At 44.3% G+C, this 15,058-nt stretch overlaps 1 protein-coding gene across 1 annotated transcript in view; it reads left to right on the forward strand.

Moving 5' to 3' along the window:
- LOC138670240 (THAP domain-containing protein 2-like) overlaps window positions 1–15,058 on the forward strand; it is a 52,897-nt gene that overhangs the window by 11,770 nt on the left and 26,069 nt on the right. Inside the window, exon 2 of the mRNA XM_069757411.1 lies at window positions 10,377–10,572. Within this exon, the coding sequence (XP_069613512.1) occupies window positions 10,377–10,572 (196 nt within the window). The remainder of the gene's footprint in view (window positions 1–10,376; window positions 10,573–15,058) is intronic.

Consider the following 15,058-nt stretch of genomic DNA (forward strand, 5'->3'; position numbering starts at 1 on the left):
AAAACGCTCCATGTACACAGCGCTGAGCCATGGGACAGGAAAACGCTCCATGTACACAGCGCTGAGCCAGGGGACAGGAAAACGCTCCTTGTACACAGCGCTGAGCCATGGGACAGGAAAATGCTCCTTGTACACAGCGCTGAGCCATGGGACAGGAAAATGCTCCATGTACACAGCGCTGAGCCATGGGACAGGAAAACGCTCCATGTACACAGCGCTGAGCCATGGGACAGGAAAATGCTCCATGTACACAGCGCTGAGCCATGGGACAGGAAAATGCTCCATGTACACAGCGCTGAGCCATGGAACAGGAAAACGCTCCTTGTACACAGCGCTGAGCCATGGGACAGGAAAACGCTCCATGTACACAGCCCTGAGCCCGGGACAGGAAAATGCTCCATGTACACAGTGCTGAGCCATGGGACAGGAAAATGCTCCATGTACACAGCGCTGAGCCAGGGGACAGGAAAATGCTCCATGTACACAGCGCTGAGCCAGAGGACAGGAAAACGCTCCATGTACACAGCCCTAAGCCCGGGACAGGAAAATGCTCCATGTACACAGCGCTGAGCCAGGGGACAGGAAAATGCTCCATGTACACAGCGCTGAGCCAGGGGACAGGAAAATGCTCCATGTACACAGCCCTGAGCCCGGGACAGGAAAATGCTCCTTGTACACAGCGCTGAGCCATGGGACAGGAAAACGCTCCATGTACACAGCGCTGAGCCATGGGATAGGAAAATGCTCCATGTACACAGCCCTGAGCCCGGGACAGGAAAATGCTCCAAGTACACAGCGCTGAGCCATGGGACAGGAAAACGCTCCATGTACACAGCGCTGAGCCATGGGACAGGAAAATGCTCCATGTACACAGCGCTGAGCCATGGGACAGGAAAATGCTCCATGTACACAGCGCTGAGCCATGGGACAGGAAAACGCTCCTTGTACACAGCGCTGAGCCATGGGACAGGAAAACGCTCCATGTACATCCCTGAGCCCGGGACAGGAAAATGCTCCATGTACACAGTGCTGAGCCATGGGACAGGAAAATGCTCCATGTACACAGCGCTGAGCCATGGGACAGGAAAATGCTCCATGTACACAGCGCTGAGCCAGGGGACAGGAAAACGCTCCATTTACCAGAGCAGTAGTGGAATAAAATATTCTCCTTCTCTTTTTGTCTTGTCTTTTAAAAAACAAACCAACCATGTCTTCTGATCCAGCAATAAGAAACAAAAATAAGCCGTGTACCCTGCTGCTTCCTTTTATTGTGTGTCCTGGAGGAATGAAAATCGTTAAACTAATTTGTATAATTTATTCAGTACATTTGTTTAACATGTCTTCTGTTTCTAAGTAGGGAGCTAACTAATTAACCGTCACACTATAACATTTCGATCGCTACGACTGTACGATTCGTGACGTTCCAGCGATATCGTTACGATATCGCTGTGTCTGACACGCAGCAGCAATCAGGGATCCTGCTGAGAATCGTACGTCGTAGCAGATCGTTTGGAACTTTCTTTCATCGCTGGATCTCCCGCTGTCATCGCTAGATCGGTGTGTGTGACACCGATCTAGCGATCTAGCGATGCGATCCAGCGATGCGTTCGCTTGTAACCAGGGTAAACATCGGGTAACTAAAGGCCCCTTCACATTAAGCGACGCTGCAGCGATACCGACAACGATCCGGATCGCTGCAGCGTCGCTGTTTGGTCGCTGGAGAGCTGTCACACAGACCGCTCTCCAGCGACCAACGATGCCGGTAACCAGGGTAAACATCGGGTAACTAAGCGCAGGGCCGCGCTTAGTAACCCGATGTTTACCCTGGTTACCATGCTAAAAGTAAAAAAAAAACAAACACTACATACTTACCTACCGCTGTCTGTCCTCCAGCGCTGCGCTCTGCTTCTGTGCTCTCCTCCTGTACTGTCTGTGAGCCGGAAAGCAGAGCGGTGACGTCACCGCTCTGCTTTCCGGCTCACAGCCAGTACAGGAGGAGTGCAGAGCACAGCGCTGGAGGACAGACAGCGGTAGGTAAGTATGTAGTGTTTGTTTTTTTTTACTTTTAGCATGGTAACCAGGGTAAACATCGGGTTACTAAGCGCGGCCCTGCGCTTAGTTACCCGATGTTTTTTTTTTAGTTTAACGCTTGTAACCAGGGTAAACATCGGGTAACTAAGCGCGGTCCTGCGCTTAAGGTACCTTCACACATAACGATATTGTTAACGATATCGTTGCTATTTGTGACGTAGCAACGATATCGTTAATGAAATCGTTATGTGTGACAGCGACCAACGATCAGGCCCCTGCTGGGAGATCGTTGGTCGCTGAATAAAGTCCAGAACTTTATTTCGTCGCTGGACTCCTGCTGACATCGCTGGATCGGCGTGTGTGACACCGATCCAGCGATGTCTTCACTGGTAACCAGGGTAAACATCGGGTAACTAAGCGCAGGGTTACCCGATGTTTACCCTGGTTACCCAGGGACCTCGGCATAGTTGGTCGCTGGAGAGCTGTCTGTGTGACAGCTCCCCAGCGACCACACTACGATTTACCTACGATCATGGCCAGGTCGTATCGCTGGTCGTGATCGTAGGTAAATCGTATAGTGTGACTGTACCCTAAGACATCTAGGAAATGGGGTATACTTATAAAATTCTGGGATCCATTTTTTCTTATTAACCCCTTCACCCACAGGACATTTTCTTTTTTTTTTTTTTTCCCTTCTCTTTTTTTCCTCCACATCTTCCAAGAGCCATAACGTTTTTATTTTTCTGTCAATATTGCCAATGAGGGCTTGTTGTACAATTAAATGACACCATTGATTTTACTATATAGGGTCATTCCATGGTAACTTACGTTACATCCACAAGCCAAAAACTGGCTACAGACTGTTCTTTGAAGGCAGGCACAAAAAGGAGTGAATGCACAGTATATTGTACATTAAACTATTCTCAGTAGATTTTAACACAGTTTGATTTTTCAACAATAAAATTAAATACAAAATACAGTGTTATTACTTGGTAACTTACGTTACAAAAAAAGGAAAGGCAATTGTCCTTCATGAGTCTGCCACATTTTCTGTTCTGGTAAACAGGGGTGAAGCACTATTGTTGTTGTATTAAAACACCATAGTCCCAGCAACTTTAAAAAACTTTAAAACATTTATTTTAACCTCTCAAGTTAAAAGCAACAGTTTGTATTAGGCTAGGTTCACACTAGCGTTGCGCCGCCCTGCATCGGCGACGCAACGCGCGACGCACGTAAAAACGCGCGCAAACGCGCGCAAAAACGCGCGCGTTTTGCGACGCATGCGTCGTTTTTGACGAAAATCGGACGCACAGAAAATGCTACAATGTAGCGTTTTCTTGCGTCCGACGCTAGCGTCGGAAACGACGCACGTGGCGAAAAACGCCACCAAAACAACGCATGCGTCCCCTATGTTAAACATAGGGGCGCGTCGCCGCTGCGTCGCAACAGCGACGCACATTGGCGGAACACCAATGTGAACGTAGCCTTACAAGAAACATAGATAACTTACGTTACCGCACCGTATAGTACCTTTCGTTACTAAGCTGATGGTAACTTACGTTACAATGTTACTCTCCATTGGATTAAACTTATTGCAAGGTAAGTTACCATCATCTTTGTAACGTAAGTTACTATATTGTGTTGTAACGTAAGCTACCATGGAATGACCCTATAGTGTACTGGAAAACGAGAAACAAATTCCAAGTATGGTGAAATTGGAAAAAAAGAAAGTGCAATTCCACAATTCTTTTTTGGATTTTTATTTACCATGTTCACTATATGATGCGCAGATACCAAACATGTATAGTGTTTATTTAAGTGGTGAAAAAAATTCCAAAATTTGTATGAAAAAAGGTTTTGCTTTTGTAGCCATCTTCCGAGTCCCATAACATTTTCATTTTTCTGCATCTTGGCCTAGGCGAGGGCTTATTTTTTGCGCACCAAGTTTATACTGATACCCTTTAGGGTTAGATACGATGTTTTGATTGCCTCTTATTACTTTTTATTGCAATGTTGTGGAGACCAAAAAACATAATTCTTCAATTTTATTTTTTTTTCTCCTTATGCTGTTTAATAAGTAGCAGATTAATTTATCTTATATTTCCAGGTCGTCCCTCATGACAGCACCACAGGAGGTTGCTCTTCATATCCTTGATAGGGACAGAAACACAAAAGAGGTTAAATAGCCCCTCCCCACCTCCACCCTTCAATGTTTTTCCTGTCCCTATCAGGGACGGACGCAGGAGAGAGATCTCCAGGAAGATCGAGATTTTTACCTGATGGGAAGTCAGGTCTCGGTTGAGCAGGAGCTCCTGAGTGTGGTCCCATCCTCCTGGAGGGGGTTCTGGCCGCGAGGATCCGGAAACTCCTCAAGTCGCAGGATACCGACGGAGGTCCCTCCGCGACTGGGTAGAGCTGTGTGCTCCCAATGGACTGCCTCATCCCCTCACAAGGGGCTCTGAGACAGTAGCTGCGGCTGCGGTGCTGAGCGCTCCCTCAGGCTCCACGTGCGGCCGGTGCTGGCGTCGTACCCGGGGCTTCCAGTCCGGCGCTCCGGTCGGGTGACTACTTCCGGGGGGCGTGGCCGGATTCCCGGGGTCAGCGGCGCCGAGGCATTTCCGGGGCGCCGGGAAGCTGCGGGGGGAACAAAGACCGGAACAGCATCCGGACTATGCGCCAGAAACTAGGTCCCAGGCTGGTCGGCGTGCGTTCCAGATGACGCATGCGCAGTACAGCCGGGGACCTGAAATTACTGTGGAGGCCAGCAGCTGAGCTCGGAAGGAGGACGAATCAGATGTCTTGAAGCTGGGTAAGATTGACTACTTAATGACGGACATCTGACAGCACATTTGACTTAGGAAGTGGAAGGTGCTACTCGCCCAGACGTCCAATCCTCAGAGCTACACACGGACCACGTGAGCAGTACGTGGTATGGGATACATTACAAAACTTTAGTTCCGTAGCTACAGGGATCTCCTTTACATTTTCAGGATAAGGACATTCCTGAGAGGTCAACTACTAAAAAAAGGACTATTAGATGCCCATTGTGCACCACCAAACTCCCAGAAGGCTATAAAAAGAAATTATGCGAAAAATGCATCGCTAAACTTCTTAAAGACGAACAGGCTTCGCTGTTAGATAATATCAAATCTATGATTAGAGACGAAGTCCAAGCTACGGTGTCTACAATGGTGCCACCCCAGTCTCCGCGGCCTAAAAGGCCTAGATGGGATATGGATGTGAGTTCCGAGGAAGGAGAGGTCTCGGGTTATTCCGATCCAGGCTCGGATGATGAGGATAATACATTGACTGTGCTTCCAGAAGAACGGAAGAAATACTTGTTCTCATCCGAAAATACGGATATACTGCTAAAAGCAGTAAGAAGCACTATGAAAATAGAAGACTCGTCTGAGCCTCTATCGGTTCAAGACGAGATGTTTGGGGGCCTGAGAATTCGCAGGAATAGAGTTTTTCCGGTTAACAATCACATAACTGCAATGATAATGGAAGAGTGGGAAGACGTGGGAAAAAAATTAGTAGTCCCGAGAGACTTCAAATACCGTCTTCCCTTTGACCCAGAAGAAACTAAGGTCTGGGAATCGGTTCCAAAGATTGACATTCCTGTGGCCAAAGTCACAAGGAAAATGGCTATTCCCTTCGAGGACTCGTCAGGGTTGAAAGACCCAATGGATAAGAGGTCAGAAGATCTTCTTAAGAAAGCCTGGGAGTCGTCAGCCGCCATTATGAAGACGAATATAGCGGCTATCTCTGTAGCAAGGTCCATGAGTCTTTGGGTGGACGAGCTGGAGAGTCATATTAAAAACAGAACTCCAAGAGAGGAAATCCTTAAATCCTTTTCAGTTTTAAAGATGGCGACTGATTTCATGGCAGATGCTTCAGCGGAATCCGTACGTTTTGCTGCCCGGAATAATGCGCTGTCAAACGCAGCAAGAAGGGCCTTATGGCTGAGATCGTGGACGGGAGATACCCAATCCAAGAACAAGCTGTGTTCGATTCCATTCTCAGGATCTCACGTCTTTGGTCCAGTCCTTGACGAGCTACTTGAAAAAGCGTCCGATAAGAAAAAAGGCTTCCCTGAGGAGAAGCCAAAGAAACCACAATTCTTCCGAAAAACTCGCTCCCACCCAAGACAGGACAACAGAGGAAAAGGGAAGTCCGGCAGATGGAGCTACCCTAAAGGGGGCAGAGGAAGAGGTTCCTTTCGAGACCAATCAACAGGACCCAGCAAACAATGACGCCAACAATATAGGAGGGAGACTACAATACTTCCAAGAAGGATGGCAGAACATAACTCAGAATCAGTGGATTCTACAGACAGTTGCACAGGGTTACAAGATAGCGTTTCCTCATCTACCCCCCAAGAGATTCTGCTTAACAAAGACGGAGTCATCAGCAGTACATCAAAGGCTGCTAACAGACATACGGGAACTCTTAGAATTAAACGTCATAATACCGGTACCCCATCATCAACATTTTCAGGGGCATTACTCCAGTCTGTTCTCCATAAAAAAAACAAACGGAGATTACCGGACAATAATAAACTTAAAACCGTTAAACAAATGGGTGGCGTACAAACGCTTCAAGATGGAATCTCTCAAATCAATTACACCAATAATAAAAAAGAACTCAGTAATGTGCACGCTAGATCTCAAACATGCATACTATCATGTTCCCATCCATCCCTCAGATCAAAAATTCCTCAGATTCGCAATAAGAAACCACAAGAAAATACTTCATTTCCAGTTTCAGTGCCTACCGTTTGGTCTCTCCTCTGCCCCAAGGATATTTACGAAGCTCATGACGGAGGTCATGGCCTATTTAAGAGAAAAAGAAGTTCTCATTGCACCATATCTGGACGATCTGTTGCTGATCGCAGATTCATCCCAACAGATGGAAGAATCCTTAAAAATTACCAGGTCACTCCTGAAATGTCTGGGGTGGGTAATAAATGCAAAAAAGTCGAGTCTCGAACCAGAGACGCAGAAGATATTTCTGGGGGTACTACTAAATTCCGAACTAGAATACTCCTTCCTACCAGACCAAAAACAACGGTCAATAAAAAAAGAACTTCAATCAATAAAAAAACGGAAATACATTTCAATCAGGAAACCTATGAGGATTCTAGGTCTGATGACCTCATGCATTCCCAGTGTACAGTGGAGCCAGTTTCACTCCAGAATGCTTCAAAGGGAAGTTCTTTCGGTATGGAACGGAAGAAAAGATTCATTAGACAACAGGATGTGGTTACCCAGCGAGGTAAAGCAGTCCCTCTCATGGTGGATCGACATAAAAAACCTCAAAAGAGGAAAACCATGGAAAATGTCTCCATGCATAAACATAACCACCGATGCAAGCTCAAGAGGCTGGGGAGCCCACATAGAAGGTCGATACCTTCAGGGGACATGGCCACTGTCGGTACGCGACAGTTCCTCCAATTACAGGGAACTCAGGGCGGTCTGGGAAGCACTAAAGAGGTGCCAACACGAGATTCAGGGACACCACATCCGAATCTTCTCAGACAACTCGACCACGGTAGCTTTTCTCCTACATCAGGGAGGACCAAGGCACCGTCCACTTCAAACACTAGCAGAAACAATATTCTCCTGGGCGGAAGATACCGTGAAGTCCATCACAGCAGTACATCTAAAAGGTTCACAGAACCAAATAGCGGACTTTCTCAGCAGAGAGAAGGTACAGCCGTCAGAGTGGTCTCTAAACGAAGAAATCTTTACTCAGCTAATTCAACAATGGGGCACCCCACAAATAGATTTATTCGCCTCAAAGGGCAATACAAAAACGAAAGAATTATTTTCGTTAAATCCAAGAGACAATCCAACTGGCATAGATGCATTGGCTCAACATTGGGATATGGAACTTGCATACGCGTTCCCTCCACTAGCCCTAATTCCCAGAGTTTTGAGAAAAATTCAGGAAAGTCTAGCCGTAGTGATCCTAATAGTGCCATATTGGCCCAAGAGGAGCTGGTTTCCTCTGCTGAAGTGGATGGCGGTGGAAGACCCAGTGCTACTACCACTGAGGCGGGATCTTCTAATACAGGGACCACTGGTCCATCAAAATCTAAAGATGCTACAACTCTCAGCGTGGATCTTGAAAGGGAGATCTTGAGATCAAAAGGACTGTCGGAGTCAGTCATCTCAACCATGAAAAAAAGCAGGAAGCCGGTGACCTCGGCTATATACCAGAAGATTTGGAAGAAATTTTGTGCACAGAGCAATACTCCAATATCCGTTCTCCAACAACCAGATATTCCTCAAATCTTAAATTTTCTCCAAACAGGTTTTGATATGGGCTTGAGGCCTAGTACGCTATAAGTACAAATCTCAGCTTTAACTGCCTTTTATGATTATCCACTAGCGAATCATCCCTGGATAATGAGATACATCAAAGCTACACAACGTATCAGACCAACAATAGGAAGCTCAGTACCCTCATGGAACCTCACTTTGGTACTAAATGAGCTACGAAAAGCTCCATATGAGCCACTTGATCAAGCAGACCTAAAGTCTGTAACATTCAAGACTGTTTTCCTTGTCGCAATAACGTCAGCAAGGCGAATAGGCGAAATTCAAGCCCTGTCCATAACAGATCCATACTTAAAGATACAGGAAGATTGCATCGTTTTAAAGTTGGATCCCTCATTTCTTCCAAAAGTTGTGACGGACTTTCACAGAAACCAGGAAATAGTTTTACCTACGTTCTGTCAGAACTACAATAACGAAAAAGAACGTTCTCTTCATTCCCTGGATGTTAAGAGAACAGTATTGCAGTATCTAAAACTTACAGACAGCTGGAGGATTGACTCTAACCTCTTTATCCAGATGTCTGGGAAGAATAGAGGCAAAAAAGCCTCAAAAGCGACCTCTGGCCAGATGGATTAAATCTACCATTTGCGCTGCGTATACTTCAGCCGGTGAATCTCCTCCAGATCACCTAAAAGCCCACTCACTGAGAGCAGTATCTGCTTCATGGGCAGAGAGTGCGGGTGCATCCATGGACCAAATTTGCCGGGCAGCAACTTGGTCTAGCTCAAATACCTTTTGCAAGCACTACAAGCTGGACGTTCTTTCAAAGCAACAGACTAGCTTTGGGAGAAAAGTCCTCCAAGCTGTAATCCCGCCCTAATAGGAGTTATTTGGTATTTCTCCTGTGGTGCTGTCATGAGGGACGACCTGGAAACTAGGAGTTAGTCATACCGGTAACGGTATTTCCAGGAGTCCATCATGACAGCACCCATTATTTGCTCCCCCTTGAACTCCTGTCTGATGTGTGATATGAACATGTATAGAGAGGAAGTTCAATAAAATTGTGTTGTATCCATCCTGGTGTGGTACTTTGTAAAATCACTGAAGAGTGGAGGTGGGGAGGGGCTATTTAACCTCTTCTGTGTTCCTGTCCCTATCAAGGATATGAAGAGCAACCTCCTGTGGTGCTGTCATGATGGACTCCTGGAAATACCGTTACCGGTATGACTAACTCCTAGTTTTCATTGGACGTTTCTGAATACAGCAATACGAAATTTGTGTATTTTTTTTTACTGTTTTGTACAGTGCATTTTCAATGGGGCAAAAGGGAGGTGATTTGAACTTCTGTGTATTTTTTTTTTTTTTCATATTTTTAAGAATTTTATTTTTTTACTTTATTTAATAGTAGCTTAGGAGACTTGAAGCGGGGAAGAATTCTATCGAAACGCGCGTAGGGGACTTAGCAGATCACATGCAGCTTCCACCGTGGTAATTATGTTCTGAGATTTTCTTCCATTAGCTATACTATATTTGCCTATTATTGGATCTGTTGTGGTAGCCTTTTCACCGGGCATATGGGTACCCTTATATGATATGTTAGCAGTACTATAAGTTTAGCCAGATTCAGCCCACTCAGTCTATTGGCTTGATTCTGTGATATATGTATATGGTAATAGCGTTACGTTTATAGGTTGATTTCCTTAGACATTAATTCCATTGCCATTAGGTTATTTACCACTTAGTGTTTTCGCCTACAATTGTTGTCTTTAGGCATTAGGTGGGGCTTATTTGAAATCTGTTTCTTTTGATCGGAGGTACTTTTTATATTTGATTGGTTGTATACCAATGTTGAGTTTTAACAATTATTTTTGTATGAATAAAATCTACCAATTTTTTGAACTTCACATTCTTGTGGCCTGTCTAATTTATTTGGTAGGCTCTTGTGTGTTTATGTTATCTTGAATGTGTTCATTTTGATTTATTAAGGACTAATATGTATACATACTAGATTTTTCAATGATGGCGTTGTACTGACAATATTAGGTATTGTGCATTATACAGATTTCCATCAAACCCAGAAAGAAGAATACAATGGCTGAACCTCGTGAACCGAGAAAACTTCTCCCCAAGCCTGCACACCTTCTTATGTTCAAAACATTTTGAAGAATCGTGTTTTGACAGAACGGGGCAAACAGTGCGACTAAGAACAAATGCCGTACCAACAATATTTATCTATCCAGACCATATGGTGGAAAAGGTAAGCAACGGGCATCGGGCTTGTTTCACTGGGCAACAATCTACTCTAGTAGGATATGCACAAACCAGATTCCGAGTCTATGTTGTAAGGGTGCCAGATAGATCAAAGATTACACACCTTAGATGGGAAGATTATATATATATGTATATGTATATATATATGTATATATATACAAATTTTTTTTTTTATTACAGTGGATACGGAAGGTATTCAGACCCCTTTAAATTTTTCACTCTTTCATTGCAGCCATTTGGTAAATTCAAAAAAGTTCATTTTTTTCTCATTAATGTACACTCTGCACCCCATCTTGACAGAAAAAAAAACAGAAATGTAGTAATTTTTGCAAATTTATTAAAAAATAAAAACTGAAATATCACATGGTCATAAGTATTCAGACCCTTTGCTTAGACACTCATATTTAAGTCACATGCTGTGCATTTCCTTGGGATCCTCCTTGAGACGGTTCTACTCTTTCATTGGAGTCCAGCTGTGTTCAGTTAAACTGATAGGACTTGATTTGGAAAGGCACACACCTGTCAATATAAGACCTCACAGCTCACAGTGCATGTCATACCAAATCAGACTCATGAGGTCAAAGGAACTGGCCAAGGAGCTCAGAAACAGAATTGTGGCAAGGCACAGATCTGGCCAAGGTTACAAAAGAATTTCTGCACTACTCAAGGTTCCTAAGAGCACAGTGGCCTCCATAATCCATGGAATTGTGGCATATGCTAAAGGGGCCCACTGAGACTCTTTTGCCCGGGGGCCATGAAAACCTGGAGCCAGCCCTATTACTAATGGTAATGTTTGAGACTGTGGTCTCAGCTCTCTTCAGGTCATTGACTAAGTCCTCCTGTGTAGTTCTAGGCTGATTCTTGACATTTCTCAGAATTATCCTTACCCCATGAGGCAAGATCTTGCATGGAGCCCGAGACATAGTCATCTTGTGTTTCTTCCATTTTCTAATAATTGTGCCAACAGTTGTTGCCTCCTCACCAAGCTGCGTGCCTATTCTCCTGTATACCATCCCAGCCTTGTGCAGGTCCATTTTGTCCCCGGTGTCCTTTGACAGCTCTTTGGTCTTGGCTATGGTGGAGAGATTGGAGTGTGATTGATTGTGTGGACAGGTGTCTTTTATACAGGCAACGGGTTCACACAGGCGCAATTAATACATGTAATGAGGGCAGAGTAGGAAGGCTTCTTAAAGAGAAACTAACAGGTCTGTGAGAGCCTGAATTCTTGCTGGTTGGTAGGTGATCAAATACTTATTTCATGCAATAAAATGCAATTTAATTTTTTAAAAATTATACAATGTGATTTTCTGTCTCTCACAGTTGAAGTGTACCTATGATAAAAATTACAGACCTCTCCATTCTCTGTAGGTGGGAAAACTTGTAACATCGACTGTGTATCAAATTCTTATTTCACCCACTGTGTATGTATGTGTGTGACTTCAGGGTGGAGGGGGGATAGGTTCTGTCTTGAACTGAGGCTTGGAGTGCACGGCAAGATGTAGTTCTCTGACAGGTAACTATTTTAGACTTCTTATTTTGCTGTAAATCTATCAGCCAAGTTCCAGGCAAGTCACATATTGTGTGTAACTTGCATTGATGTCTATGTCACATGTGCCGCATTCAACCAGCAATAGAAAAATCACACACATTTGGGAAATATGCGACTTAGTCGCCGGTTACGATGCAACATTATAGGGCATCATTACATCTACTATTGCAATGTGTCGCCATGATTTCAATGTCACGTGACACTTCTCGTCGTTTAGCGCTAGTCTAAGGGTATGTGCACACGTTGCAGATTTGCCTGTGGATTTTTCTGCACTGAATCTGCATCTCTTGTCAGAAAACCTGGGGGTGTTTTTGATGTGTTTTTTACGCGTTTTTGATGCTTTTTTTTTGTTTTTTTTTAATGCGTTTTTGTATGCTAAATAAAGATGTAGTATTGAACAAAAAAAAAAAAGATTTGTTTGTAATTTCTTGTCCAACCTCCTCTTTTACATTTGTCCAACCCACACTCCATTACACACACAGATAGACAGATAGATAGATGATAGATAATAGGTAGATATTAGTGATGAGCGAGTGTACTCGTTGCTCGGGTGGTCTTCGAGTATTTATGACTGCTCAGAGATTATTATAGGCTATAGGCTCGGAGGTTATTAGCCAGCTTGATTACATGTGGGGATTACCTAGCAACCAGGCAACCCCCACATGTTCTCAGCCTGGCTAATAGCTGTAAATCATTCAGCTCCGGTGATGAAAACTAAATCACCGAACACTAATAAATACTCTGAGGTCACTCGAGCGTGCTCATGAAACCCCGAGCAACGAGTATACTCGCTCATCACTAATAGATATAAATATAAATAGAAAATAGAAGGAACGAGATAGATAGATAGATAGATAGATAGATAGATAGATCGATCTATACATAGTGAGTAGAAAGGGAAGCGGTAGCACTCACCGGTCTTCAAAGCATGTAATACTTTATTGCAATAAAATCTTCACGGCTCAGGGGTGCTGCCGCTTCCCTTTCTACTTGTATCTGCATTGTTATGTTTTCACGGTCCAGCTCCTGAGGTCTAGCGGCCGGCTCATGCTGACAGCCTATGTGTTCATTCATCCAGTGCCTTGGTGGTGCGGTCAGCTGTTTCTTGATTGAAACATCTATACATAGATCGATAGATATTATCTATCTATAGATCTATCTGTCATCCATCTATCTAGCTCCTTCTATCTATCTATCTATCTATCTATCTATCTATCTATCTATCTATCTATCTATCTATCTCATTCCTTCTATCTATTCTATCTATCTCTAATTCCTATCTATCGATAGATAGATAGATGGAATGGGATAGTATCTATCCATATATCTATCTACATCTATCCATAGATCTATCTATCTATCTATCTATCTATCTATCTATCTATCTATCTATCTATCTATCTATCTATCTATCGTTAGATAGAAGGAATGATATAGATATATAGATAGATCTAGATAGATCTATAGATGCATAAATCTATCCATATATCTTATATATGTATGGATAGATTTATCTATGGATAGATGTAGATAGATATATGGATGGATAGTTAGATAGATCTTGTAGATTGTGAGCCCTCGCGGGCAGGGTCCTCTCTCCTCCTGTACCAGTTATGACTTGTATTGTTCAAGATTATTGTACGTGTTTTTATGTATACCCCTCCTCACATGTAAAGCGCAATGGAATAAATACAAAGAAACACAAGAAATAGACCATATAAAGGGGATCACCTGAGGCAATGGATCAAATGTAAAAAAGTACAAATTTTATTGGTATAACACAAAAGAACACAGAAAACCACACGGAGCACAGATTTAAAAACATTTCAAATTGGTCACACATGTGACCTACAAACGATAACAAATGTGCCATAATAGAGCCAACCCCCGGTTAAATAGAGGAACAAGATTGGTTGGCACATTCCCTTGTGGCAAATGTAACATCTGCCCGTTTATCGGTGATAATGAAATGTTCTCTTTACCTTCCTCCTCCTCGTTTCAGATAGCTGTGAAAACTTAAGGTACCGTCACACATAGCGACGCTGCAGCGATACCGACAACGATCCGGATCGCTGCAGCGTCGCTGTTTGGTCGCTGGAGAGCTGTCACACAGACAGCTCTCCAGCGACCAACGATCCCGAGGTCCCCGGTAACCAGGGTAAACATCGGGTAACTAAGCGCAGGGCCGCGCTTAGTAACCCGTTGTTTACCCTGGTTACCATCCTAACTGTATCACCGATAAACTGTAACATCTGCCCGTTTATCGGTGATAATGAAATGTTCTCTTTACCTTCCTCCTCCTCGTTTCAGATAGCTGTGAAAACTTAAGGTACCGTCACACATAGCGACGCTGCAGCGATACCGACAACGATCCGGATCGCTGCAGCGTCGCTGTTTGGTCGCTGGAGAGCTGTCACACAGACAGCTCTCCAGCGACCAACGATCCCGAGGTCCCCGGTAACCAGGGTAAACATCGGGTAACTAAGCGCAGGGCCGCGCTTAGTAACCCGTTGTTTACCCTGGTTACCATCCTAAAAAGTAAAAAAACAAACGCTACATACTTACCTTCCGCTGTCTGTCCTCGGCGCTCTGCTTCTCTGGTCTGGCTGTGAGCGCCGGGCAGCCAGAAAGCAGAGCGGTGACGTCACCGCTCTGCTTTCCGGCTGACCAACGCTCACAGCCAGAGCAGGAGGAGTGCAGAGCACAGCGCTGGAGGACAGAGAGCGGTAGGTAAGTATGTAGTGTTTGTTTTTTTACTTTTAGGATGGTAACCAGGGTAAACATCGGGTTACTAAGCGCGGCCCTGCGCTTAGTTACCCGATGTTTACCCTGGTTACCAGCAAAGACATCGCTGAATCGGTGTCACACACGCCGATTCAGCGATGTCTACGGGGAGTCCAGCGACGAAATAAAGTTCTGGACT

Source organism: Ranitomeya imitator, chromosome 3 (assembly GCF_032444005.1).
Source record: "Ranitomeya imitator isolate aRanImi1 chromosome 3, aRanImi1.pri, whole genome shotgun sequence".
NCBI classification, from domain to species: Eukaryota; Metazoa; Chordata; class Amphibia; order Anura; family Dendrobatidae; genus Ranitomeya; species Ranitomeya imitator.